The sequence below is a fragment of the Mesoplodon mirus genome, assembly GCF_964341445.2.
Source record: "Mesoplodon mirus genome assembly, chromosome: 4".
Lineage (NCBI taxonomy): Eukaryota > Metazoa > Chordata > Mammalia > Artiodactyla > Ziphiidae > Mesoplodon > Mesoplodon mirus.
The window spans coordinates 62,363,776-62,391,766 of NC_138979.1; the positions used below are offsets into that span (position 1 = coordinate 62,363,776).

The 27,991-nt window shown below is 44.4% G+C and overlaps 1 protein-coding gene across 3 annotated transcripts; it reads right to left on the bottom strand.

Moving 5' to 3' along the window:
• Window positions 1-6: 6 nt before the first annotated feature.
• On the bottom strand, window positions 7-27,991 carry ADPGK (ADP dependent glucokinase). 3 transcript variants are annotated; one of them, XM_082616871.1, is made up of 7 exons: window positions 27,692-27,991; window positions 20,458-20,683; window positions 16,292-16,354; window positions 9,559-9,679; window positions 4,974-5,170; window positions 4,253-4,351; window positions 7-1,606 (listed from the first exon to the last, which is right to left on the bottom strand). In XM_082616871.1, the coding sequence occupies exons 1-7, from the start codon at window positions 27,922-27,924 to the stop codon at window positions 1,058-1,060; spliced, it is 1,488 nt and encodes a 495-aa protein (XP_082472997.1). In that variant the 5' UTR covers window positions 27,925-27,991; the 3' UTR covers window positions 7-1,057. The 3 variants fall into 3 exon arrangements, with proteins under 3 accessions (XP_082472997.1, XP_082472996.1, XP_082472998.1); XM_082616870.1 differs by having other exon boundaries at window positions 7-1,609; XM_082616872.1 differs by lacking the exons at window positions 4,974-5,170; window positions 9,559-9,679 and having other exon boundaries at window positions 7-1,609.

Genomic DNA, 27,991 nt, shown 5'->3' on the forward strand with positions numbered 1-27,991 from the left:
TTCGGATTCCTGAAATGTAAATTGTTTTTAATATTTAAAAGCACGCTGAAGTCTCCTTGATTTATAAAAAATAAATACATAACGTGACAAATTTATTCATGATCCTGGGACTCTTATGAGGTCAAACTCTTTAATGGATGTGATGTGTCAATGTAAAACACACATGATCTGTTATACACCCAGAAGCATATTCCAGTTGTAAGATGCCTTCAAGGATCAGAAAGAACATAGATCAGTCTTCTACTGCAGAAAGAACGTCCAGAGCTGGGCGATGAGGTTGGGCCCAGGCACAGGAGCCTCTGACCAGCCAGCCTACAGTTAAGGAGCCAGGGCAGGAAGGCGCAGCCCTTCAGCTCACAGCCCCACCCTGCAAGCCAGCCAGGCTCCTCAACTGCAGAGTGACTAGCTCCCTCAAGGGAACCACGAGGCTCCCAGCCTCTGCTGTGTCTCTGAAGCACAGGAGGGCCTATTTTGTCCTTACTTGTGGCTCTGTCCTAAGTTTGAGAGCAGAAGACTGAGAAGGTGTGCTCATTCAATTTTTTCATTAGAACACTGAATGGAAATCATGATCCTGCCATGGGCGCTGAGCTGAGAGAACGCGAGAACTCACACTGCACTTTACCAGAGACAGGGGAGCGGGTGAGGGAGCACGCACTCCCGAGGTGGGCAAGGAGGAGTGCTTTCTCCAAACCGACATGCTCTCGTGGGTAAAGAAGTCAGGCCTAAAATACTTGAAGAGGGGATCTGGGAATCAAGTTTTCACCCCTGTAACACACAACATAAAAAAGACAAACAACAAAAAACAAGAAGAAAAATCCAGTCTCGTTAGTAAATAGCTGAATTTTGATTAAAACCTGAAATGTTTCTGTGTAATGGTCAACTGGCTGGAATGTATCTGGTACAGTTTAATCTGCTGTTGTTTCTTTGGCTGTCTTTCAGCTAGATCTAGAAACGGTTTTGACACTCTCAATCCTGTTTCCCAAACCACTTAATTCCTGTCATTCTTAGGTTGGCTAGTTTTCCTCCTTCAGAAAAATGACTCAGAACAATCTTCCTACTAGTGAGGGTGTACTTCTGAATAGAAGAGTCCTTCGGCTGAAATGGCATCTCCGAGGCCCACAGTTCGAACAGGATCTTTACACACCAACACTGGTGTGAAGTGGAAGGACACTCCCTCCCTGTGCCATTCGACCACTGGCTCGTTTGGGTTTAACATGACCCTGGAGCCAGCCGCCGAACGGGAGGTCATGAACTCGCGGGGCGCCTTCAGAGACACTCGGCGGGTGTCTATGGTTTCTGTTGCGCAGGCCTGGGTCCCGGCCACGCGAGCTCCTGCAGCCACGGCCGCCAGCTGGTTGGCCCAGTGTCCATCCACAGTTGCCAGGATGTGGTAGACCAGCGTGTGGAAGTGGATCCTGGTGAGGTCTGAGGCTCTGCTTTCACTCTTCCCATGTTCCTTCAAGATCCAAAAGAGGATGTCGCTGACCACGCCCACATCAGGAACACCAGTCCAGGAAGAGAGGGAAGAGTGAGGTCCAGAGGCCGACTGGCTTAGAAACAACAGCTCCTGTTCGTTCAGCCCAAGGGAAGTCACGCCAGAAAAGACCTGCTAACAAAAACAGAATGCGGGTCTTTTTCTGATGGACATCTAGCTCCTAAGTATCCTAGGACACAGCCGACGACTAATGTCAGGGAAGGCAGGTAGGGCCAGCAGCTTTCTTCTTTACAAGACTCCCTGCTCCTGAAGTCTGCGGGGGGAAGTGACAGATCAAGGTCCCTATTTTGGCTATTACACCTCTATCTCCATGCTCATCATCACTTGCGGTCAACTGGAAAGTTGCAGTAACTCTGTATTAGAGCTAGTCTTCTGTTTATATGCTGGAAGACAAAGGCAGAGGGGTACGCTCTGTATTGCTTTCCACGGTGCCCAGTTTTTGCCTCTGCACACACAAAAGAGGCTCTCACCACCGATGAGGCCTGACTCTCGGTTCCCGAATGTCAGCAGGTGTCACACCAGTACAGTGGAGAAGCCCACAGGCAGGGTTGTAAGGGTTCCTCACACACAACACCAAGAAGCAAGGAGAGTGGCTTCACGTCTGATCTAAGCTTTCTAGGCAGGTGTGGGTTAGGAAGACTGAATTTAGTAATAACACTGTGTGTGAAAGGGCACCAAACAAGAGCCATGGTTTTCTATCTTGAGGGGTACCACTATGTCCACCTTGCTATCCTTCTTACTTAGCACTTCCTTCCTTAGAGCCAGGGACCTGAATAAGGTGAATGTTTGTGCAAGCGAGATGAGCCCTGTGGGTATGCAGGGGTGTGTGTGCACGTGCATATATTTTTTTAAAAATCAAGGGCCTGGGAATTCCCTGGTGGTCCAGTGTTTAGGACCCCGCACTTTCACTGCTGAGGGTGTGGGTTCAATCCCTGGTTGGGGAACTAAGATCCCGCTAGCTGTGCGGTGTGGCAAAAAAAAAAAAAACAAACAATCAAGGGCCTGTCCCTTTGCTAATGTAACAGCACTTCCGTTCACTGCATGTTCTGTGTTAGCCATTTAGCTACTGGCTCTATTACATTCACTTCTTACTGTAACGCTCTGAGGGAAGGAGGGGTTGCCTCCATCTTACAGTTAAGGGGACTGAGGCTTAGAAAGGTTAAGTAGAAAGTTACACAGAAAATGAAATAAAAATGGCTTTTTAAAGAAGTGAAAAAATAACCTCAAAAAGAGAAATATGAGAATAAAAATTATACCAAATGGGACTTCCCTGGCAGTCTAGTGGTTAAGACTCCGCGTTTCCACTGCAGGGGGTGCGGGTTCGATCCCTGGTCAGGGAACTAAGACCCCACATGCTGCAAGTTGCAGCCAAAAAGTAAAAAAGAAAAAAAAAATGATACTGAAAAACACCAGGAGTGAACCCTAATGTAAACGATGGACTTTGTGTGATGATGACATGTGAATGTAGGCTCACTGACTGTTGCAAATGCCCCACTCTGGGGCAGGGGATGTTGATGGGGGAGGCTCTGGGTGTGGAGGGCAGGGGCTACATGGGGCTCTACATTCTGCTCACCTGTGCTGTGAGCCTAAAACTGCCCTAAAAGTAGTCTATTAGAAAAAGATTATTCTGAAATACCACTTTTTACCTGTCAGATTGGTAAGAAAGCATGTTTTTAATCACATTCCAGTGGCAAGGATATGAGGAAACAAGCACTTGTAGAGAATTCTAGTGGAAGTAAACTGGTACAGTGCTCATGGACGAGAATTCTGCAATATCAAACTTACAAATGCTTTTTGTGCCCCAATCTAGCAATTCTACTTCTGAGAACTTACCATACACATGTACCTGCTCATGGGCAAAATAAACTCACATACAAAGTTACTTGCTGAAGCACTGTATGGGACAGCAAAGGGCAGACCGCCAAATGCCCAGCTTTGGTTGGAGTTAAAGACACTGGATGCACCACACGCTTCTTCTAACCAAGTGATGACAAAGAGGAGATCTCCAAAACGCATCCAGTGAAAAAAAGCAAAGTGTACAACAGTGTATGCAGTATGCTATGCTATCTTTGGAGGTAAAAAGGGATGAAAAAATAAGGCTATATTCCCATATTTGCTTATATACGTACACAATAACTCTGGAGGGAGCAGGTGAAACTAGTAAAGAGGTTACTAACAGTGGATACAGGGGGCAGGAGGAAGCGAGACTTCATTGTATATCTTTTAATATTTTTTGAGTTTTGAACCACATGAAATATATTACCCATTAAAGAGGTTAAATGACAAGAAATGAAAGGTTAACTAACCTAAGTTCACAAAGCTAGCGAGTGGCAAAGCTGGCATTCCAACCCTGGTTTCCAAAGTCTGTGCTCTTAAGCATCACACTCTTGGATTTATCCGGTCATTGCTACTGTCGAAAGGCTGAACACCTCAGGGCCTGATGGTGAGGGAGTGAAGCGCCCCCCAAAACTTTCTTTCTCTGAACTTTCTGAAGTTCAACTGAAAGCACCCAAGTTGGGCTTTCAGTTTTCTCCATTCAGTTTTGCTGCAAAAGGCATTCACTTCCAACTTCCCCATTCCAGAAAGAGAAACACGCCCCAAGAGCCCATCAGTAACACCGCCATATTCCTAATCTAGTAGGAGATCCTGTTCCAGCACAGTCCTGGCTCCTGGACTTGGATCTCATGGACCCAGGTCTGAGTGAGACAACACCCACACCTCAGTGACCCCCCCCCCACCGTGCTGCCCGTGGGTTACCTGATGCACAATGCTGCTCATGAGCTCCCTGTTGGTCATGCTGGCCAGCTCCAGGTGAACTGGAATACCCGTGGGGATGTCAGAAATGGAGGTCATGACCTGCAGAGGCAAGAGGAGAGCACTGCCATCAGAAACAGAAGGAAGTCAGGCAAGAGGGAAGGAACAGGTCCCGAGAGGCAGTGCATCCTCATGAAAGCTCCCGGCCACGTGGGCGGCCACAGACACTGTGGACAAGGGAGGCATTTCCCAACAGGGAAAACCAGGCTCTGCAGAGAGGCACTGGGGTTAAGGACTCAGAGCGCACAAGGAACCGCCCCTGCACGTTCACGCAGCCAGCCTCTTCCTGGGGACCTAAACCGAGCAGTCAGCTTCAACTGCTGTGTGAATCTGCAGCACAGCTGATGTGAATGAGATGATACAGAAAACACAAAGAACACAAACTACAAACGCTGCAGTCTGCAGCCACGTTCAGTTTAGCACAGGAAGCAGAGGCTCAGGCAAGACGATGTTCTGATCTGTCCTACTCAAGATGCTGCCCGTGCCTGAGAGAACCCCGTAAGGAGCCTCGCTGGAGTGGGAGGCAGGCTTCTCGGCTGCCACGACACGTCCCGGGAGGCCAGGACCCAGGGCAAGGCAGTGCAAGCTGCAGAGGCTGAGAGAGGCAGGGATCTGAAGGAAAACACTAGCTGCAATCTGTGAAATTCTGTAACAGCGCTATTACCTCCAAGAGTCTCTTCCTCTGGAACTCCTTGCTTTGTCCCTCCATCATGTGCAATCCAGAGAGGACCACCAGGTCTGGCTGAAACTCCTCCAGGCTAGACACAAACACCTCCAGCATATTCATGGCCCCGTTGGAGAGGTCGTGGGAGAAGATGAATCGGTTGGCATGGGGAGCTTTTAACTGGCCCCACTCCTCCCCTAGAAAAGCCCAGTCAACACAATGGGAAGAAAAGGAAGAGGCTTTAAGTCTCCTAGCTGTGCGGGGGCTGGCGGGGGCCTCACTGGAGCCTTGGCTCTGGGCAGGCTGGCCTCTGGCTGAGTGGACCCCGGCTGCCATGGCCTAAGGAAAGCATGGTGCCGCAGCCAGGAGGATGGTGGTCAGAAAGAAACAAACCCCAAACCCCCAACCCCAGCCCCACAAAAACACAGAAACACAGCACGGGTGCTGTGTGCCTTTGTCAAGGAGCTGGCAAGTAGCTCCCCTCGAGTCCCAGGGAAGCTCTCCTGTCCAAACACAGGACGCCCGTGTCCCTCCCAGTCGCAGAGCACAACTTCCAAACACCGGTGCACAGTGGGCACCATGCGGGTCCCCGAACGTAGGACATGCTGCCTTTCCCAAAGCACCTTCCACCTCACAGTAATGCCCCAGCACCTTTCATTTAGCTGGGACCTAAGGAGGCTGGAATGACTGTACCTCCTCCTCCCTGCCGCCCACTGGTGGTTCCTGGGCACTTGATCCGGAAGCTAAGAGTATCTGGCTGCTCTAGCCTCCCGTGAGCGAGCTGCTTTGGAATAATGAATAATGAATAAAAGACTAAGTTCAAGTGTTACTACCTCCTGAAAGGGATGCCAACTGCTCCAGCCTGGGGTGTACTCTCACTGCTTTGAGGACCCAGAGATTCTCCTTTACATGGTTTGGTGACTCATCACTTTGCTTTGAGTCCTCTCTTATACTATGTTAACTAGTATTCAAACTTGTATCATTACTTCACTTTTTGCAGGTCTGTGCCCCATCCCCCCTCAACACTGTATGTCTCTGATTCCCACAGCCCAGTCACAGTCCCCTGCACAGAGTGCCCACTCAGCGTTCACTAATCTGATTCAAGCAGAGGGAGGCCAGACCCTCCCCGGTGGGGTCTTGGGCGGGGACAAGAGCTGGGAGTCTGTGTGCAGCTACGGGAGTGCCTCTCGGCACGGGCCAGGAGGCCGCATCTCCAGCGGAACTTAGATTTTAATGTGCAGGTGGCAGGGCCCCACCCCTGGAGACCCGGATGTGCAGTCAGGTGGGGAACTACCAACTGAGAGCCCCCAGCTGCCAAGCACTTGAGGGGAGTGCGCCAGTGCCCGAGTCCTAGGGGAGGGGGGCAGTGGGGGGCGGAGAGGCCTCTCCAAGTTCACTCGGTGCCATCCCATGCACATCCCACATTCCTCTCCTTGAAGTCTTGAAAACCTCAAAACTCAGCCTGAGGCAGTGCCTTGGAGGCCATGTCCCATGAGCACCAGGAGGAGCAGTCACCCCCAGCCTGGCGCACTGCCCGAGACTGGGGGGCAAGGATTTATGACCTAGGGTTACACAGCTCTCCCTCCATACAAAGGACCGGTCCCATTTACAAAATCAAAGTCCATATGCTGAAGCCTAGTCTTTCATTGGTTTTATCATTTACTGGCTATTCCTTCAGAAAGTTTTTCCCCACAGCAGCCACCCCAGCAGAGGGTCTCCTCGCTGCCGGCTGATGTGGCCCCCAGGTCAGCGCCCTGCTTCCTGCTTCCTCTGCCAACAGCAGCCCCGTCTCCCTGCAGAGTGTGCGTGGGGGGAGGGGCGGGGCTTACTCTAGAGCAGGTGTCAAGGTGGGGAAAACCCATCCTTCCTTTGCTCTGAGTTCACCTTTACCGAATCCATTCCTCTGAAAAACATTTCATACGTGGGTCATTTGTATAACAGGAAAGAAAACATCACCTATTTCCTAAAACCTGATGCAATGGTTATACTTGTTAAAACACCACGTTCCTTTCTTAACTCCTGGCCCATGCCTTATTATTTGTCCAAAGAAAATACCCAGTGGTGATCCACACAGCTGACAGCAGCCTTCCAACTCTGCTTCATCTCTGAAGACCCAACACAGGGACGGCCTTCCCTAGGAAGCTTTTCTGAACCCTCCACCTCCAAGCAGACTGGGTTACAGTACCTCCTTCCCTGGGCTACCACTGGGCCTTATTACAGGACTTGGCACATAACTGTGCAATCATTTATTCAAGACTCCACCTCCTGTAGGGAATGTGGACTGAGGGTAGGGCCTGTGTCTTCTTCTATCATCATATTTCTACTGCTTCACATCGCACCCGGCATATAGCCACGTGACTGAATCAGCAAAAGAACACACGAGGAAGAGAACAAAACGATGACTCCAATGTCCATGACACAAAAGATGCGGGTATGAATTCTAAACGAATACTTCCCCAACTAACAAGACACTGTACAATGGGAAAAACACACAACATGAGTGTTCTCCACGAGGAGAGACCTGGAACTGCCACTCAGAGTGAAACTGCGAAGAAGCACTAACTTAACCTAGGAGAGAAGAGCCACATGGCATTCAAAACAAATTAATTTCCTCAGGGAAAAAGTGAGAGAGGCAAAAATAAACAGGCTTCTGCAAGGCAAAGACAAGGAGGGATGTGGAGAGCTGTTCGCTGGCAGTTTCCACAGTACGCAGGACTGACTGATGGAGTGGCCCGAAAAGCAAAATGACTGAAACGCAGACAGGGTGAGCCCGTAATAGTATTCAACGTCCCTCTTTTCTCACTAAGCTTTGAATTTATTCCCTTAAGTGATCCCTTCTCTCAATTTATGATCTTGCCCTTCAGTCAGTAAGTCAGCAAAACCTATGCAGTGACTCACTGGATCCCCAGCCCAAAGCCTGAAAATAAGCTTCTCTGGAAAGGTCTGGTAGAAGAGAAGGAAAAAAAAGTTGACAAATCCCCTCTGGGAATTTATTCATTTAGAGAGAAGCAGGGGATGGATTTCTGTTAAGAGAGCTGACCTGAGGGCTGCTAGACTAGGTTTCCTCCAGGGGCCGATGAAAATGTAACTTTACATAAAGTTGAGTGGAAGGCCACCGCTTTGTACTAAGAAATAAGGCATAGAAAAGAAAAACTGAAATAAGAAGCTTGTAAACCCAAGGATGGAGACAATCTCCTTTCAAGATAAGTTGTGCTGTCTTCTGAACCACATACAAGGCACAGCTGTCAAATACAACAGCAAAGTCTTGGTGAAGAAACTAGTCTCTCTACTCTGTAGTCACCAGGGAAAATGACAGGCACAGGGACCAGAAAGGTCCCAAGTTCACGATGTGAGCGCCAACAGAGCGGACGTGAGATGAATCTGGAACTGGCAGCAGCAGCAGCGCCTCAAAGGCATACCTTCAGCTCTTCTAGATCCTTCCAGTCAACAGACTTGCTCACGCCTTTCATTTGAGCAGCTCACTCCATACCACTACCTTCAGGCAGTAAGAGCCATCATTCTGATTTCCCACTGAGAGAAACTCAAAAACTGTGCAAATGGGAACTGCCCACTCCAACATCTTATCTCTAATTTTCTGACCCTGCCCTCCCTAATTCCCTCATTCTAGTAAGCACCCAAAAGAGAACCAGAAACAAGAAACAATTATTTTTTTTGTACTTGGCGGAAGGCATAATTTTTAAGATACACTATTTGGTATCTTATATTAAATTACTCTAGTAGGTGAGGCTCTCTTAATCGTCTGACTTGGAAGCAGTTCACTGATGCATATTAAGCAAGTACTGCTTTAAGGTACCAATTAGTCTGTTTAGATGCTTGAATCTTTAACGTGAATTAATAATGTATTGAATCAGAAATTCAAGAGTCTGAGTTCTGAGCAGGGAAAATACATGGAATCAAATAAACAAAATTAGAATACGTTCAGGTATTTAGGATTCTCTCAGAAATCAGATCTGTAGTCTGTATAACACATAAAATCTACTCGGGGCAGGTAGGGTGGGATGGGGTGGATTTGGAGTTATAAACATTGGAACATTATGTAATGGGGAATAAAATGTGTTGTTATATACAAAACACTTCCACTTATGCACCCAAGGGAAAATAAAATGCTTCAAAGGAAGTTTGCCAGAGGCCTGGTATTAACCGTAAGCAGCTTGGAACAGCTGGCCAGAAAGGCCTAGGGCAGAACCCAGCACAGAGCTCAGCAGATTTTACCTGCCCTTCTCCCTTCTTAGTAATAAAGAAAAACTTTATATATATGTGTTTAACACATTTTCATTTTTATTCAAGATGCTTGCTTTCCTACAGCCTGATATCTCTTAGGTTCAGATCAATTACATTTGCAGACCTGGGAATTTTCTTCAGTGCTGTAATACTCTATATCACTCTCCCTTGAGACAATGGTCAGTACCAACTCAGCAGAACCAGGGGCCAGGAAGCTTTTGGTAAGGCAAGAACAGGATCCTGCCAATTTACCAAGATAAATTTCTAGCACAGTGATACCACCATCTGACAACACACAGCCCTCTGACCAGGTTTACACCATTACTTACTCATTTCCTCTTACCTGCCTGATACTCTAAAATGAGGTGGAACTCATCCACTTCCTGCAGTGACTCTGGTGGAACAAATACATTGTCATCAAGAAGTTCATGCAGCTTTGGACCAACCGGACCACAAAGAAGAACCTGGAGACAAGCAATACGAAGTCTATCAGGAGATCTGTCCCTTGTCCTATGGAATCTGTTCAGTAAGATACATCCAGCACTTCTATTCATTTCAACAAAACACTGGATTCCAAATCCAATTTTGAAAGCTTTTGGTTTGGAGGTACGGACTAGAGGGGCTACTACCAGGGCCTGGGGGGTATAGACACAACGTACCCAGAAATGAGAGGCTGACAAAAGACCCATGTCACAAATGTTACACAGGTACCTAGGCTGCTGCTGAATCCCATGCACCCTGTTAGGGACTGAATGTTTGTGGCCTTCCCACCCCCACCCCAAGTTCCCATGTCGAAGTCTGATTGCCAATGTGATGATATCTGGATAGGGTTTTCAGGAGGTAAATGAGGTCATATGGGTGGGTTCCTAATTCAACAGGATTGGTGGCCTTATAAGAAAAGGAAGAGAGAGAGAGATATCTCTATTCACCACACCTGTTAAAGAAAGGCCGTGTGAGGACACACAAGTAGGTGGCTGTCTGCAAGCCAGAAAGAGAGCTCTCATCAGAAACCAAACCCTGCTAGAACTGTGATCTTGGGTTTTCCAGCCTCCAGAACTGTGAGAAAATAAATTTCTGTTGTTTAAGCAACCCGGTCTATGGCATTTTGTCATCAGGGCAGCCTGAGCAGACTAAGACACACTGTACCTCACTTTCTCTCTTTTCTTAACTGACTCACATCCTGTGTAGGCAAACAAATACAGGATGTTGTCTGCTCAAAACTGCCAGATGAAAACAACTGTTTGAATTTACACAGTATAGAAAAGAACCACAATAATCAACCAGGGGAACTAATTTGTGGGATCAGGCTCCCTACTACAAGATAGCCTTCCACATAGAAGAATTAAAGAGCACCTCGATTCAGACAGTATGGGGGGAGGTGCTCTGCAACGTTTTAAAAACCTTTTCTTCAACTCCAACCTGGGCCTCTTCCTGGCTTTTCCTTCTGGAAGCCATTTCACACCTGCTGCTGTTTCTGCCATGCCGGCTCTGGCCCTACTCATGACCAGGTTAACAGACTCAAAGCCCCTGAACCATGAGGGCCTGGACCAGGATTTGAAGGAAAGTCCTCAAAGATGATTGTCACCATTTCAGATTTGATATGTCCCATCCAGAAGCTTCCAAAGGCATTTTTACTTGCTAATTAACTGCTTGTTTGTACAGAGGCATTTTCATGCATCTAAGAAATCCCAGCTTGTGGGTGAAAATACACTTCCCTCTCGACACATGCTCGCTATTTGCTAATTCTGAAAAGTCTTGGCCCTATAATTTTATTTCTTTTCTCTAATTCTTGGCTAGAACTTCAGCTTCCAAGATGAGATAACAAGGGCCAGATTTACCCTACTGCCTGAAACAACAACAAAACAGATAAAATTTATGAAATAATGGTTTTCAAAACATTTGGGCACTGGGCAACAAAGGACAGTGATCCCTAAGAAACAGAAAAAAACTGAGTAAGCCCTACAGATCCTGCTGCAATTTAGCCTAAAAGAGTTTCCAGATATACAAAATCTGAAAGAATTAATCACCAGCAGATCTGCACTACAGGAAATAGGAAATCCTTTAGGCAGAAGGAAAATGATACCAGATGGAAATATTGATCTAAACAAAGGAATGAAGAACGCCAGGAATGGTAACTCTGGATAAGTATATAAGATCTTTTTCTTATTATTTAAATGTCTTTAAAAGATAATTAACTGTTTGAAGAAAAATATTAACAGCATAGTATGAGATTTATAGCCTATCTAGAAGTAAAGTATATGCCAATAATAGTATAAAGACTGGAGGGGAGAAATGGAAGTATACTATTTTAAAGTTCTTACATTCTATCTGGTGGTTTAATAATATCACTTGAAAGCAGACTGTTATAAGCTAAAAATGTACATTATAAACCCTAAAGCAACCACTAAAGAAAACAAGTAGCAAGGTGTCAGATTTAAACCTATCTGATATAGCAATAATCATATTAAATGTAAATGGTCTAAACACCCCAAATAAAAGAGAATGTCAAAGTGTATTAAAAAGCAAGCCCCAACTATATATTGCCTACAAGAAACACATTTTAAATATAAAGACACAAATAGGTTAAAAGCAGAAGGATGGAAAAAGATATATCATAACACGATTCAAAGCTGGAATGGCTATTTTAATCAAAATAGATTACACAGCAAAGAATATTATGAAATTATTTTCTTTATCCCTGGTGATGATAAAAGGGTCAATTCATGGAGGGAGGTAACAATTCTAAAGAGTTATGCATCTAATAACAGCTTAAAAATACATGAAGCAAAACGTTATAGAACTGCAAGGGAAACAGACAAGTCCGTAAGTATAGCTGAAGATGTCAATACCCCTCTCTCAGTAGTATTAGGTAAATCAAGTGGACTGAAAATCATTAAGAATATAGAAGACTTGAATAACATTATCAACCAACTTGGCCTAACTGACATTTATATATAGAACACTCCACTCCAAAACAGAAAAATATGTACTTTTCAAGTGTACATTGAACTTCACCAAGATAGACTATATTCTGGGTCATAAAAGTCTCAATAAATTTAATAGGAATCAGAGAAGCATATTCTCTGATCACAATGGAATTAAAACAGAAATCAAGAACAGAAAGATATCTGGAAACCCTCCCAATATTTAGAAACTAAATAACACACTTCTAAGTAGTACATAGATGGGCCATTAAATACCTCATCTCAAGAAATCAAAGGGAAATCAGAAAGCATTTGAACTGAATGAAAATAAAAACAAAAAGTATCAAAATTTGTGGGATACAGCTAAAATAGTACTTAAGGGGAAGTTTATAGCACTAAACACCCTGTACCAGAAAACAAAGGTCTCAAATCTGTGACCTCAGCTACTACCTTAATAAACCAGAAAGTTAAATTCAAAGCAAACAGAAACCAATGAATAGAAAAGAGAAAAATACAGAAAAAAAAATCAGTAGAACTGAAAGCTCATTGTTTATTGAAAAGATCAAAATTGACACACCTATAGCCAAACTTATCAAGGAAAAGAAAAAAAGAAAAAGACATAAATTACCAGTATCAGGAAAGAGAGAGAGAACATCACTACAGATTCTACAGACCTTAAAGGAATAAGGGAACATTATGACTAACTTTATGCCAATAAATTCAACAACTTAGATGAAATGGACACATTTCTTGAAAGGTAAAACTACCAAATACCAAAGCTCACTCAAGAAATAAAAAATCGGAATTTCTCTTTATCTATTAAATCAAAATTGTTAAAAACCTTCCCGGGGGCTTCCCTGGTAGCGCAGTGGTTGGGTGTCTGCCTGCTGATGCAGGGGATGCGGGTTCGTGCCCCGGAGTGGCTGGGCCCGTGAGCCATGGCCGCTGGGCCTGTGCGTCCGGAGCCTGTGCTCCGCAGCGGGAGGGGCCATAGCAGTGAGAGGCCCGCGTACCGCAAAAAAAAAAAAAAAAAAAACCTTCCCGTATCAAAAACTTCAGGCCTAGAGGGCTTCACTGGTGAACTCTACAAACATGTAAGGAGGATGTGATACCAATTCTACACAAACACTTTTTTAAAAAAATTGAAATACTTCCCGATTCATTCTATAAGGTCAGTATTACTCTGATACTAAAACCAGGCAGATATACAAGAAAAGAAAAATATAGACCAATATCCCTCAGGGAAATTGATATAAAAATTTTAAACAAAATTTTAGTAAATTGAATCCAACGATATATAAAAAGGGTAATACATCAAATGCAAGTGAGGTTTATTCTGGGGATACATGGCTGGTTTAACATTTGAAAATCAATGTAATAACCATATACCAAAGTTAAAAAACAAAAACCACACAATTGTCTCAATAGATGCAGAAGCAGCATTTGACAAGATCCAACATCTACTTATAATTCTTGGCTAAATTCCAAAATATATTCTGTAAAGACACTGCTCTCTTCTGCAATCTGGCTCCTACTTCACCATTCCACTGACTTTACCTTTACTATATTCACCAGGGTCTATTTCTGAGACAACATAGCTTGGTTGTAAAGAGCATGGATGCTGGAGCTAGACTACTTGGGTTCAAATCCCAGCTCTACTCCTTCCGAGGTATGTGACCTTCAACAGTTTTAACTTCTCCATGCCTCATTTTTTCTATCTACAAAATGGGGATAATAATAGACTTCCCTTATGGGGCACTGTGAGGATCAAATGAGTTAATATAAAGCACTTAAGACAGTGCCTGGCATACAGTAAGAACTATGAAAGTGTTAACGATCATTATTGCCTTTGGAAAATACCTAATCCTTAATCTGTGGTCGTTCTCAGATGATCACTTGGTCCATGTCGAGAAGCATTTCAGCAAGTTAAACTGAATCTCTCTGAGAGAGCAGTATAAGGTGGTGAGGTCGTGGCAGAGCCTAGTGTTTGAATCCTGGCTCCTTCATTTACTAGCTAGGTGACCCTATGCACATTACTTAATCTCTTACATTACTTAACCTCTCTGGATCTCCTGTCTTTAAAACGGTGATAATACCTTAACTTCATCAGATTGTTGTGAGGACTGAATAACAGATACCCCTTTTCTTTCCTCAATCTTTTACCAAGGCCAGACTTTTTTTTTTCTTTTTTTAAAAATCAGAATGCTTTCCAGTCGGACTGGTCTCAGGCCCAGCTTCTCCAGAGACCAACAGCAAATACTGGTCCCAGACGAGGGCAATATTGAAAGGTCAATCTAACCCAGGACTTCCAGGGCCAGAATTACTTCTCAGGGTCAAGAGAGTGGCCTTTTATGGACCCATACAAATGCCCAGGATTCTGATGGGATGGGCCTGGGTTCTCTCTAATTAGTTTATGACTGATCTTTCCTTCTCTTCCATCCATTAGTTGGTAATACTTCTGAAGGTCAGCCCTGTAATTTCTAATATTCTCTGTTTGGGAGTTAATTACTATCTATAAAGATAATGACTATTTTTTAAAAAATTTCCCACACCCTAATATTTTATGAAAACTTTAACTCTTATTAAATGTGAATGTTCACACTTTAATATGCTCTCCACATCTAAGCACATCCATCCCTCGGTGTACAGTGTAGCTCCATGTGAATTTTTTCCCCTCAAACTGTTGAACATTTATCTGAATTTTTGGGTCCATCTCTGGGCTTCTGAGAACTGTTTATGGTTTCCTTTCTCTGTCGTCAGTAGCCACATCTATTCTGCACTTCTCAAGTTCACTTACTCTAGAATCATCTTTGTTAAACCTATCTTCTTTGGCCCCATGTATGGCCTAGCACCAAGTGATTCCATTTTAGTAGGCTTTAGATAGGCTTCTCCTCTTCTGGCTACCCTATCCAAACCGCAAGCATTTTATAGCAAGACAGCAGCAATAACCTCCTTGCTGTCTTTCCCCCTCAGATCTATTCCACTTGTAGCAAAAGAGCTTCTTACTCAGATGTTATTTTGAACATAGCAGTAATTTTTAATTCTACTTAAACCAAATGGCTTAAGACTTGAAGACATGTCCTTATCTACTGGTGTTCATTTTTCAACACTCTGGATCCAGGCTCACAGAACAGCCAGTTAAGTCTTCTCTCATCACTGTACAATTCCCAGCCTCAGGCACTGACTCCAGAGCCCACGTGCTCTTAGCCATTACATAAGGTACTCAAGAACATGGACTCTGGGGTCCTAGGTTAGAACTGTTCTATTTCTTTTCTTTCTTTCCTTTTTTTTTTTTTTGTGGTACGCGGGCCTCTCACTGTTGTGGCCTCTCCCGTTGTGGAGCACAGGCTCCAGACGAGCAGGCCCAGTGGTCATGGCTCACGGGCCCAGCCACTCCGCGGCATGTGGGATCCTCCCGGACCGGGGCACGAACCTGTGTCCCCTGCATCGGCAGGCGGACTCTCAACCACTGCGCCACCAGGGAAGCCCTCTTTCTTTTTTAAAAAATTTATTTATTTATTTATTTTTGGCTGCATTGGGTCTTTGTTGCTGCACATGGGCTTTCTCTAGTTGTGGCAAGCGGGAGCTACTCTTTGTTGCGGTGCGCGGGTTTCTCATCGTGTTGGCTTCTCTTGTTGCAGAGCACAGGCTCTAGGAGTGTGGGCTTCACTAGTTGTGGTGCGTGGGCTCAGTAGTTGTGGCGCACGGGTTTAACTGCTCCATGGCATGTGGGATCTTCCCGGACCAGGGATTGAACCCATGTCCCCTGCACTGGCAGGCGGATTCTTAACCACTGTGCCATCAGGGAAGTCCCTGTTCTATTTCTTATTAGCTATGAACTTCCCTATGCCTCAAGCTTCATGTGGAAAGCAAGAGAATAGCAGTACCAGCACGAGTACCAACTAGCCTTACAGGCTGTTGCAGGGATTAAATGAGGTAATCCATATCAAACACTAGAAACATCGTCAGGCACACAGTAAGCACTCAGAAAGCATTAGCTACCACTCCTCTCCTTCCACTACTATATTCCTAACAAGAGCCCCAGGGTCTGGCACAAGTTGAATCAAGGAACAGACAGATACTCATTCTTACTTCTAAAATTACTTAAACACTAGTGAAGGACATAGGTTTTAATCTGGGAATTTGACTTACCTTTAAATCTGAGTTGGCTGCAAATTTCTGTCCAATTAAAGCTGCATTTCCTCCTACATAGTGCTATAAGACAGTTCAAGGTTATTAGACAGTATTTTAGCATAACTATGTTACCCAAGCTTAATAATGTTTTGATTTATTGAATTAATTTACAGTCCATTTTTTTCCAAAAAAAATTTGCAGTGACTTTATAAGTACATACAGATGAGGTTAATAAAAACATTAACCCCATAGGTTAACAGACAATAAATTATAAGGAAAGGTGGAAAAAACAAATTGCTACCCTTGGAAATTAGTATAATTGCCTTAACTGTAGATCAAATTTGGCCTTGAGCTTCCAGGCAACCGGAACAGATAAGGAAACAAAAGGAAATATGACAAGCATGGATAGACCTTATCTTCAGCACTGTAACCTTTCTAAAATGAGTAGATGACTATGACAGTCTCCTCCTAAAAATCAATCAATAAATACTACAGTGAACTAAAATCTAACTCAATTTTTTTTATCAAAGCATAGTTGATATATAATATTATTTAAATTACAAGTGTACAATAGAGTGGTTCACAATTTTTGGAAGTTATACCCCATTTATAGTCATTATAAAATATTTTCTATATTCCCCATGCTGTACAATATATCCTTGCAGCTTATTTTATACCTAATAGTTTGTACCTATTAATCCCTTACCCCTTTATTGCCCCTTCCCCATTTCCCTCTCCCCACTGGTAACCACTAGTTTATCTTTATCTGTGAGTCTGTTTCTTTTTTGTTATATTCACTAGTTTGTTTTATTTTTTGATTCCACATATAAGTGATATCATACAGTATTTGTCTTTCTCTGTCTGCCTTTATTTCATTTAGCATAATACCCTCCAAGTCCAATCATGTTTCTGCAAATGGCAAAATTGCATTCTTTTTTATGGCTGAGTAATATTCCATCTCTCTCTCTCTCTCACACTCACACACACACTACATCTTCATCTGTTCATCTACTGATGGACACTAAGGTTGCTTCCTTATCTTAGCCATTGTAAATAATGCTGCTATAAACATTAGGGTGCATGTATCTTTCCAAATCAGTTTTAAAATCCAACTCTTAAGTGAGGCACACAGGCCTTTCTTTATCTGTCCCCTGCTTTCCTTTCTACTTCCATCTCCTGCCCTCCCTTCTGTACCATGCCTGCAGCTCTCCAAGTCTGCCTTCCTCCCTGTCTCTGTGCCTTTGGCACATGCTGCTTTGACTAGGATGCCTCCCCATTCTCATTCATTGGTAAGTCCCTGATCACTTTTCAAGTATCAGCTGCAGCATCACCTCTTTTGCAATGCCTTCTGTCTCCCTTTTCCCATGGCCACCTCCACCTCCACAACCCCCCTTCCAGACAGGATTACAGATCCCTTGCTACTCGCCACCCCTATACTCGGAACAAACCTCCATTACAGCCCTTGTCCACTTGGGCTAATGTCATCTGGGGACATGTTTAGCTCTTTCAAGGCAAGGACTGTCTTCTTACAATAAGTGCTCAGTAAATGTTTGTTGCTAGATTTTAAGAAAGGAAGAACACACTGATGCATCAGGAAACATAAGAGCTTTCCTGGGAGTAAATTCTAAAGGTAACAGACTCCAATAGAGGACAATGTTGTCTCCTAAACACCACATCTCTCAGCTGAGGACCTAGAGGAGAAGAGCAAGTAATTCAAGGCTAGTATTCCATTGTGCTAAGGACGGATTCATGTGTTTTGGAAACCTGACAAGTACGAAATATGGCGGATGCTCTATTATGAAAGTTGAGAAACCTCATCAACAGCCTTGCCTGGGAGGAATGCTACCACCTCACCTTCCTAGTCCCCAGTCCCATGCAGAGGCACAGAATAAGTAACTCAACTCTGGATGCTAGACCTCACTTTCAGCCCAACCAAGGTTTGTGTTGACCAGTCACTGGATTCAGGTGGGACAGTAATGGCTTACTATAGATAAATTTAAAACTTTGTGATATACATGCTGAAATTTGGCCTTTTAACATGTTAACCTTAATTTTTTATTTACTATGGTGGCTAGAAGAATTTACTAAAAATCTTGGGTGAAACATTAAGATTCCATGAAGTGGATTTTAGAGTTTTCATATAATAGTTATTATTAACTGCTGTTTACCAGTCAATCTGCCTTATAGTTTAAGGGAGTTTGACAAGGCACCAAATGAAGTGTCACACTAGTGGAAGATAAATAACACAGTTTAGGTTTTACAATGTTAAGAAATAATTTAGATGATGTAAAAGCTAGATAAAATTTCTGTAGAAAAAAAATGTTTGCATTATGAAACAAAAGGCAGAAGAAACTAAAATAGAAAGCAAACTGGTGGTTTAAATACCACAATCTTAAAAGACTTTTAAGCAGTAGACTTGCCATCTTTTTAGAACTATCAAGGTTCTTTCATAAAAGATAAGAATCTCGGGAGTTCCCTGGTGGTCTAGTGGTTAGGATTTGGTTGGGGAACACTGAGATCCCCCAAGCTGCGCTGCGCAGACAAAAAGGGGAAAAAAAAAAAAAAGACCAGACTCTCACTACCAAACTCAGCTGTCAAAATGATTTTAACTGAAGTTTTAATAGCTTGCTGTTTCCTTTAGAAACTCAGCTGGGTAATGCTCGTGCCCGTTTCTAATGTTCAAATGGGTGGCATCAAAGGGAAAAAAAACTTTAAAATCTTAATAGTTATCAAAATAAGTAGTCACAAAGAATGGTCTATGAAAGGTACCAATCAAAAATGGCATTAAGGGCTTCCCTGGTGGCGCAGTGGTTGAGAGTCCGCCTGCCGATGCAGGGGACACGGGTTCGTGCCCCGGTCTGGGAAGATCTCACATGCCGCGGAGCGGCTGGGCCCGTGAGCCATGGCCGCTGAGCCTGCGCGTCCGGAGCCTGTGCTCCGCAACGGGAGAGGCCACAACAGTGAGAGGCCCGCGTAACGCAAAAAAAAAAAAAAAAAAAAAAAAAAAAATGGCATTAAGAGCTCCCCCTGTCAGAAGTAACACCCAGACTGGGGTGATGGGCCAAAGGAAGATTTTAGGTAAGAAAATTTGGGGGTGAGACGTGGTGGGGTGGAGAGATGCTTAAACAACCAAAACTTGCCGGTAAGAGGTGTGAGGGCAAGTGTAGCAGCAGGTGTGTGAGCCTTGAGGAAGCGTCTGGACCATGCAGGCCCCAGGGCTTTGTTTATGATCACCAGGTGGGCTTGGGGAGCTCTAAGTTCTATCTCTGAGAGGCTCTACCCTATAGAACAATGGTTCTCAGAACAAGGTGTTCAGAACAACAGCATCAACATAACTAGGAAAGCAGCTGGAAGGGTAAATTCTTAGGTCCACCCCACAGGCACTGAATCAGAACTCTGGAAGTGCAGCCCAGGAATCTGTGTTTCAATATCCTTCCAAGTGATTCTGATGCACACTCAGGTCGGAGAGCCACCGAACTAGACCAGTGGTTCTCAACCAGGGTGATTTTGCATCCCTCCTCTCCCTGACCCTGGAAACATATGACCATGTCAAGAGACATTTTTAACTGTCACAACTGGGGAAGAGGAGGAGTGAAACTGTCATCTACCAGGTGGAGGCCAGAGATGCTGCTAAACATCTTACAATGTGCAGGACAACCCCCACAAGGAAAAATTCTCTAGCCCTAAATGTCAATAATGCTGAGGATGAGAAAACTTGCCCTGGACCAGCAGAGCAGAGGTAAGGACCCAGCTCCCTCGTTCCCAGGCAAAGGCTAGAACTCTTTCTCTGTGGGTTTGGCCTTGTCTTGCTTAGGAAAGACTCAGCCATATTGAGATTACTGCAAGTTATCAGCCAAGCAATACCCAAACAAGTTTGGAGTCGATATCTTTCCTACCTTAAACTTGAATAACACGAAAAAAGAGCAATTTAATGGATAACCCAGAACCAAAATTTTAGTAAATACGCTTCATAAACGTTGGCTGAATTGAACTGACTAGAAACAGCAGAGTTAAAGGAAGGTCAGATACAGTTTTCAAAAAAGAGAAAAACATTGTAGAATTGGATTCCTAACAATTACCCTCTTAGGGCAAACTGGAGAAAAAAGTGGCTTGGTTGCTTTTAGAAACCATACAAACAAGGTGTCTTTCCCCACCCTATCTTAATTTACCACTGGCAAACAGACCTGGGCTCCTGGGAACTCTGATGCAATCTGGGCGATGTTATGGAAAGTTTCCTTATCACTGAAGAAGCGTTCAGCAGCTGCTCCCTTCCCCATGAAGTGAATGAAGGCTTCTTCTAGATCACTCCTCGAACGCAGCTCAGTGTGATCTTTCCCATTCCCAGGATTCAGGCCAAGCGCCTGCAAGAGCTTCACCCCTGACAGCACTACATCCACACATGCATTGACTCTGGAAGGAAGGAAGGAAGAAAGAGACAGTGTGAAAGAAACAGAAGCACTGGGGCAACTACTTTGCATTTAACAACAGGGAAATGTTTCAGAGGCCTGTATTCAAACAGAAAAACAGATGAAGTGGATTTGAAACCTGAATTGGAAAGTAAATAGCATATGGCAGAAAGAGGATTACTTTATCTGGATGTATGTCTTAGGATCAGAACACAGGACTCTTGGCAACAGTTTGGCAAACTTTTAGACTAGTTACAAAGAGAGAAGACAGGTGCTCAGCATTTCAGAATAAAGTATCATGATAACACAAATTTAGCATTTCTGAGAAAATGGTGGCAGAACCAAACTGTCTGGATTCACCCTGGCTGTGTGACGTTAATTTCTCTTTGTCTCAGTTTCCTCATCTATAAAATGGTGTACTATGAGTATTTAACTCAGAGCTGTTGTGAAGGTTAAGTTAATAAATGCTTAGGAACACTGCTTGCTGCAGAGTAAGCAAAATAAAAGTTTTGGTCAAAATCCATCTTCCCCTGAAAGATATATTAGGATGGTGGTAAAATACACTAAATACCTAAATGTCTAAATACTCCCAGCTGAAATTCTTAGAGCTGAGTGGTGCCTTAAAGACTTAAGTGCACCTGTAGCCTGTAACAACTCATCACTTGGCAGGTGTTCACCAGACCTATCCATGAACTTTAAAGGCTGGTAAGAAGCCAGTGCAACATCACTTGGTTGGTGCTACAGAAATTATAAAGTACATATAAGGCTGCCTGGCATGGCCCCTCCTATGTGTGCATGGAAAAGTTCTGGCTTACATTTTCAGTGTTTCTTTGCTAAAAGTCATCCCTTAAACGAGAAGTTCCAAACACTTTGGGTAGCTAGCTAAATGAGGTCTTCCTGCCCCACCACAGGCACCTTTATTCCTGCCTCTGCCATCCCTGCCAGTGGGGCTGGAAGACCAACTGAAACAGCTTCTGGTGACAAGGCTGTGCTTCCAGGTTAATTCCGAGTAGCTTTGAAACCAGAAGGTAAACTCATCAATAAAGAAGGTCCAATGGATTGGATTTTAGTGTATAATATATAACTACAGTGTTTCCCTTCCAGTCTCCTTTAAAAATCTCTTGATCAAATCATTAATGGTGGCCAACTCTAAGATGAGGAATGAGATGGTGGTAAGGGAGAGGAATTTTCTTTTTCATCAGATATATTTCTAATTTTTACAAGCATACATTACTTTTAGAACTTAATAACAATTTTTAAAAGGTTCTCATGTGGGCTAGATATTATTTACATCACTCAAGGAAGGTTTACAGGGCAAGGAAGAAACACATCCCTCCTCACGACGCAAAACTGACTGCATACTCATCATAAAGATTCTTTTATTAATTCTTCCCCTATGAATCCCAAGTTTTTGAAAAGGTTTTTGCCTACTGCACAGCATTTAAATACTCAAATGTTCTTATTCCTTTAAAGTCAAACACACATATAATTACTCTCGTCAACTGGAAAAACATAACCTAAAAGTGAGTATAGTTTTCAGCACATAAACACATTGACATGCATGTGGAAGGTTCTTAATGATACATTTAAAACAGAATCCTTTCACAGCCTTACATAATAATGAACCAACACACCTTGTAAACTGGTCTCAATCCCACCTCACACGAAGTGTCCTTTATTTCTACTGGATGCAACGTTAGATGTCTGAAGGGTAGAATCTTAACAGGAATACAGGCATCCCTGGCTCTCAGACTCTAGTAGGCTACCAATGTTCAGACAGTGAGAGTTTGGATAGCGTGAGACACCCATTCCCACCAAGCAGCCCTACCTAGAAAATGTATCCAAGTGGATTTGGGTCCTGAGTCTGGACAGCAAAAGTTCAGATACTGAGGGATATACCCATATTTGGAAATAACGACTTCAAAATCGACTTCAATAAACACCACCTCCATATCTAGTTGTGCTGAGACTTTAAAGAGTTTGATTCTTTAAAGATGAGAATGGAGGAAGCTGCACTTACAGAAAAACAAAACTGAAAGGAACAATGTTCACATTTTGCAGCACAAGACAAAACCCAAATGAACAAATTGAGTTAAAACAAGGTAACCATCATAGGAACGTTTTCTATCCCCTACCTAATCATGTCATGAATACTAAAGGAAAAAATCTTAGAGAGGAAAAAATTTACTTTGTAGCTTTTTAAAACAAAAAAATCATTGAACACTACTATGTGCCAGATAGTAAACAAAGTACTTTTAGGTGTGCTTTCTAGTTATATTTTATAATACTTCAACCAGAACAAGAATCTTTCTCTGCACTTCAACAGCATACTAAAACGTAAACAAGCACATTACCTAAGGTGCTTTCTTATCGGGGAAAATTAAAGGGCGGGGGGGGGGGGTAAAAAAACCAGAAGACAAAATTATGCTCATTTGACACTTAGGCAGAATTTCACAGCTCAATAAGAAATGTATAAAAGATTACAATGTGAGTTTTGAGAAAACACAGACACAGATGAAACAACTGGAAGATAAAGTGAGGCAACAGATGCTGAATGCCTGAACAAGTGGCTGTGCTAGCAGAGAGGATGCTGGGAGCCAGGGCTGCCAGGCATATTATTAGAGACTTGGGGATGGGGTGGGAATGAGGGACAGTTTCTTCTGGATCGTAAATTCCTTAAAGACAAGGATGGTGGTCCTTATCACCTCTCTTCTGTTTTACTGTCTGTAAATCGTTTCCTAAGGTTCTTTCTAGCTTTCACACTCTACCTGAGGTATTATGAGAGCTAATCATAATCGCTGTAAGATACAGAACGGTAGAGAAGACAAATTCAAGAGGCAGGAATAGCGGTCCTTGGGCCACACCCTGGATGGTGCTCTGGACAGAGAAAGAAAGCAGGCATTTTCAGACAGACCACACCAATCCGCAATATGTTCTAAGATAGGGAAGTAGTCATCACTGCTTGCAGCTGAGGAAAGTGAGGCTGGGGGTCAACTAATATTCCAAAGGCCATGACTGGAGAAGCCTAAATTCAAATCCAGATTTATCTGATACTGAAACCCACAGGGAGCATACACAAGCAAAGATGTAGACAAAGGGATTAACCTTGTGTCTGGACACAATAGGAATGCTGATCCAGTTAGGAGAGTTTCAACAGGGTAGAAGAGCTAGACAGGTTTCCAAGGTCAGGGTGAAGCCAGGTAAGGGAGAATGAGGGCTACGATGAGGGGTTCATCATTCACCCAATGAACCTTAGGACCAGGGCACGATTCTGAAGCAGGGGAGGGAGCACATGCTTTAGAAAGATGTGGCAGTGGGCTCGCCATTGACCATCTTCTTGAAACCTCTCCTATCCTTTATTTCCCTGGTCCCTTCCCACCTGCCCCTTACATAGACGGCAGTGCCTCCCCGAATCCCACCCTTGCCATTTACCTTCCCTTCTTTCTCTTCCTGGGTGATGTTGTCCAGTCTCTGGCCTCAGCCTAAGTGCTGGAGTCTCCAAGGTCTGCAACCCTGCTTCTCAACTACAGCCTCTGGCTGCCGGCAGCTGAGGGCCCAGTTTCCTCTAAAATTCCACAGGAATGTACATTTCCCCTCCTCTGAAATCAAAATGGTTACCTTCCACCACAAACTTGTTCCTTTTTCTTAATCTCTTCTTGGCAACAACGTGGCACGAATGTGGAGCCAGAAATGGGTTTAGGCTGCACCTCGGGCATTCAACAGTTGTGTGATCTTCGGCAAATCAGTATTTCCAAGCCCCAGTTTACTCCCTGTGAAAGCTGGATGACAATCTCTGTATCTGCCTGCATAAGGTTGTTTTAAGATCCCCAGTATTAAGGTCCTGTCATTTTTGATGCCTCTATTTACTGTACAACACCCAACCTCTTCTCAAATCTCATCTGTTGAAAACCATTGCCAAACAAGAAAAAGCTCTATGGACTCTTAACTAGCGTCAGTCTCAAGACTTTCCTTTTTATGCGTCATATCAAATTGTGTGTTTTGACTGAGTATGTGAAAGAGAGTGAATATATGTGTGTTTGTGTGTGTGTGTATTCTCCTGAAAGATCAAACTACAACACACACGCACCTGCCAAATGAGATTCTGGTACCAGTACTGCACCCACCTACTCCTTGTACATTCCCATCTTTTGGCTGAAAATCTGGGTGACGAGAAATGTTGGTAACAATGGATGTCTGTTACCCACAAAAATAGCGTGAAGCAGTCAAATAGGTTACAGCCACAGCTCAAATTTCACATTCCACTGGTTAGTCTCTGCAAAGAACTTAGCATCATTTACCTGCTTATAAACCTTTATGGCTTTCCCATCACCTACCATGATACAAAAGGCTCCTTTCAGCATCATCGCTTGACATCCCTCTACCATAAGGCCCTTGCCCTAAATACAGGGCCAACTTGCTATTCACAAACGAGCCAAATACCTTTTCACATTTGGTCCTCTCTGCCTAGGTGGGCTTACTCCCCCATCTTCTTGTGGAGAAATTCCATTTCTTCTCCAGGGCCTGGCCCTTGCAAGTCACTGTAGCAGAATGTTTTCCAAGATGGCCACAAGATGTCCCATCCCACATGTTCTTTTTACAATGTGATGCTCACATTCCCCCCATCCAGGTGTGTTCTATGTCCCCTCCCCTTAAAACCATTTGGACCTGAGACTATGACAGAAGCAACAATATGTGCTTCTAAGATTAGGTCACAAAAGGCATTAATGCTTCTGCCTGGTCCTCTTGGGGAATTCCCTCCCCTAACCCAGTCACCCTGCTGTGAAAAAGCTAAATAGGGAAACCACCTGTAGGTGTTCAGGTGAAACCACAGCTGAGGTTGTAGCCGACAACAACAATCAACCCTTGAGATGATCCCAGTCCCAGCCATCATCTGCCTGAAACTGCACAAAACCCCAAGTGAGAATTGCCTAGCTGAACCCAATCAAACCTCAGAATAATGAGAATAAAATGACCATTGTTTTAAGCTACTACGTTTTGGGGTGATTTGTGATGTAGCAATAGTAAATGGATTGTCACTTTCTCAGATGGAGCTTTTCCTGAAACCTCATCCAGCGAAGAATCAGTAATTCTTCTTTGGGACACAAGGCTACCTTGTTTCCACCACTAGTTCAGCAAAGCACTTTTCCTAATCATTACAAACAGCATTGTGTCACCTCACCGCCCCCCGCCCCCCATTCATATTGAAGCCCTAACCACACATCGGACTGTATTTGGAGGTAGGAGCTATTTAAGGAGGTAATTGAGGTTAAATGAGGCCATTATCCAACAGGACTAGTGTCTGTTTAAAAAGAGGAAGAGACACCAGAAGTGCTCATGCATGGAGGAAAGGTCTAATGAGTACACAGCGAGAAGGCAGCCATCTGCAAGGCGAAGTGCTCATGAATGGAGGAAAGGTCTAATGAGTACACAGCGAGAAGGCAGCCATCTGCAAGGCGAAGTGCTCATGAATGGAGGAAAGGTCTAATGAGTACACAGCGAGAAGGCAGCCATCTGCAAGGCGAAGTGCTCATGAATGGAGGAAAGGTCTAATGAGTACACAGCGAGAAGGCAGCCATCTGCAAGGCGAAGTGCTCATGAATGGAGGAAAGGTCTAATGAGTACACAGCGAGAAGGCAGCCATCTGCAAGGCCTTAAGAGAGGACTCGCTCTTGGGCTATCAGCCTCTAGCACTGTGAGAAAATAAATGTCTGCTGTTTAAGCTACCCAGTCTGTGGTATCCTGTTATGGTAGCCCGAGCAGGCTAACACAATAACGAATATATTTGTTTCCAACAAACGAGGCTGGGACCTTGCCTCATTCATCCCTGTATCCTCAGAACCTAGCACAGACCTGACACATACCATGTAGTTGACAAATATTTGTTGAATGAATGCTCACAAAACCAGGGAGGACAATTAAGAAGCTGATAAGGATGCAGGTGAAAGGGCCTGAACTTGAAAGAAGAGGTAAAAGAGGATACATCTGAAGAAACAATAAATATGCTGATATAAAAAAATAGTAGCTAACGTTAGGTGTCTGCTCGTTAAAGCAGACACTATGCTAAATAACATGGATTATTTAATTGAATCTTCAGGATAACTGCTTTACCTTAACCTTTCTGGTCCCAATACTCACAGGAACTAGTAGAGCAGTAGAAGGCCTGTTTTTGTGGTGAGGGCAAGATATTAAAGTCGAACTGAGACAAGAACTAAAATTCGTGTAAAGGGAATAATTACTTACACGCGGGAGGGCAATACAAAGAAAGGAGGCACTGAGATTTGGGAGAAACCTAAATATGCAATGTCACTGAAATCAGGGGAAGAAAGGAGTTTCAAGGAGAAGTGTGTGCTTAACGCGTGGAAGGCTGCAAACAGTCGACAGAGAAGGTTAAAAGCAGTTGAATGTGAAAATCAACACGGTTCCGGTGAGCTTTGAGAGAGAAGTTTCAGTAGAATGGTGGTCTCCAGACTACGGCATTAAGGAAGCGGAAACAAGGCGTAAAGAAATAAACTCGGTAGCTAATGGCAGCGACCACTCCTTCAAGTAGATCAGAAGCAAGAGGGTGCCGCCAAAGTGCTAAGACCAACCATCTCTGACTGCCAAAGAGCAGCCGCCAGAGGAGGGCTTGGAATGAAGGAGGCTCGAACTGTAAGGAGTCAGGCTGAGCGGGATTTGCAAGAGGCTATTAGGCTGGTTCTATGGAGATGAGAGAAGGGGGGGTCCTACCGAGACGAGAAGGGCGCAGGGGCCAGCCGACAGGAAAAAGCAGTCTGGTGAGTCCCTGCAGCAGTGACGAACGGGGCTCGTCCCAGACGTCCGACGCTTCTCGCCAAGGAGGCAGCGTGGACACCAGCGCCGAAGGGGCTCCCGGGGACCTCTGGGCACCCGTTTCCGCGCCGGCTCTACCTCCCAGCTCCCAAGCCGCCTGACCTCCGCCAAGGCAGCCCTCGGAGGCCCGGAGCGCCCGCACCTCCTGGAGAGGTCCAGAGAGGCAGGCTCCGCAGGCACTCACCCCACGGCCACGCGGCGCCAACGCCGGGCCGGCCGCACGATGAGCGCGTCCCAGGCAGCAGCCAACCGGCCCTCAGGGGAGCCGGGTCCTGGGGGCGCGGGCGCAGGCCCCAGCTGCAGCGAGCTCCACAGCGAGCGCAGCGCCGACCCCGGCAGCTGCGGCTCCAGCAGGAAGATGCAGCCCACCGCTAGAGCCAGGAAGCCGGCGTACGCGGAGCCGCGCCACAGCGCCATAGACACAGAGGTGTGTGAGCTGCAGACACCAGCTCCTTTCCCGGTCCGCGCCTCTTCCGGGCTTAGT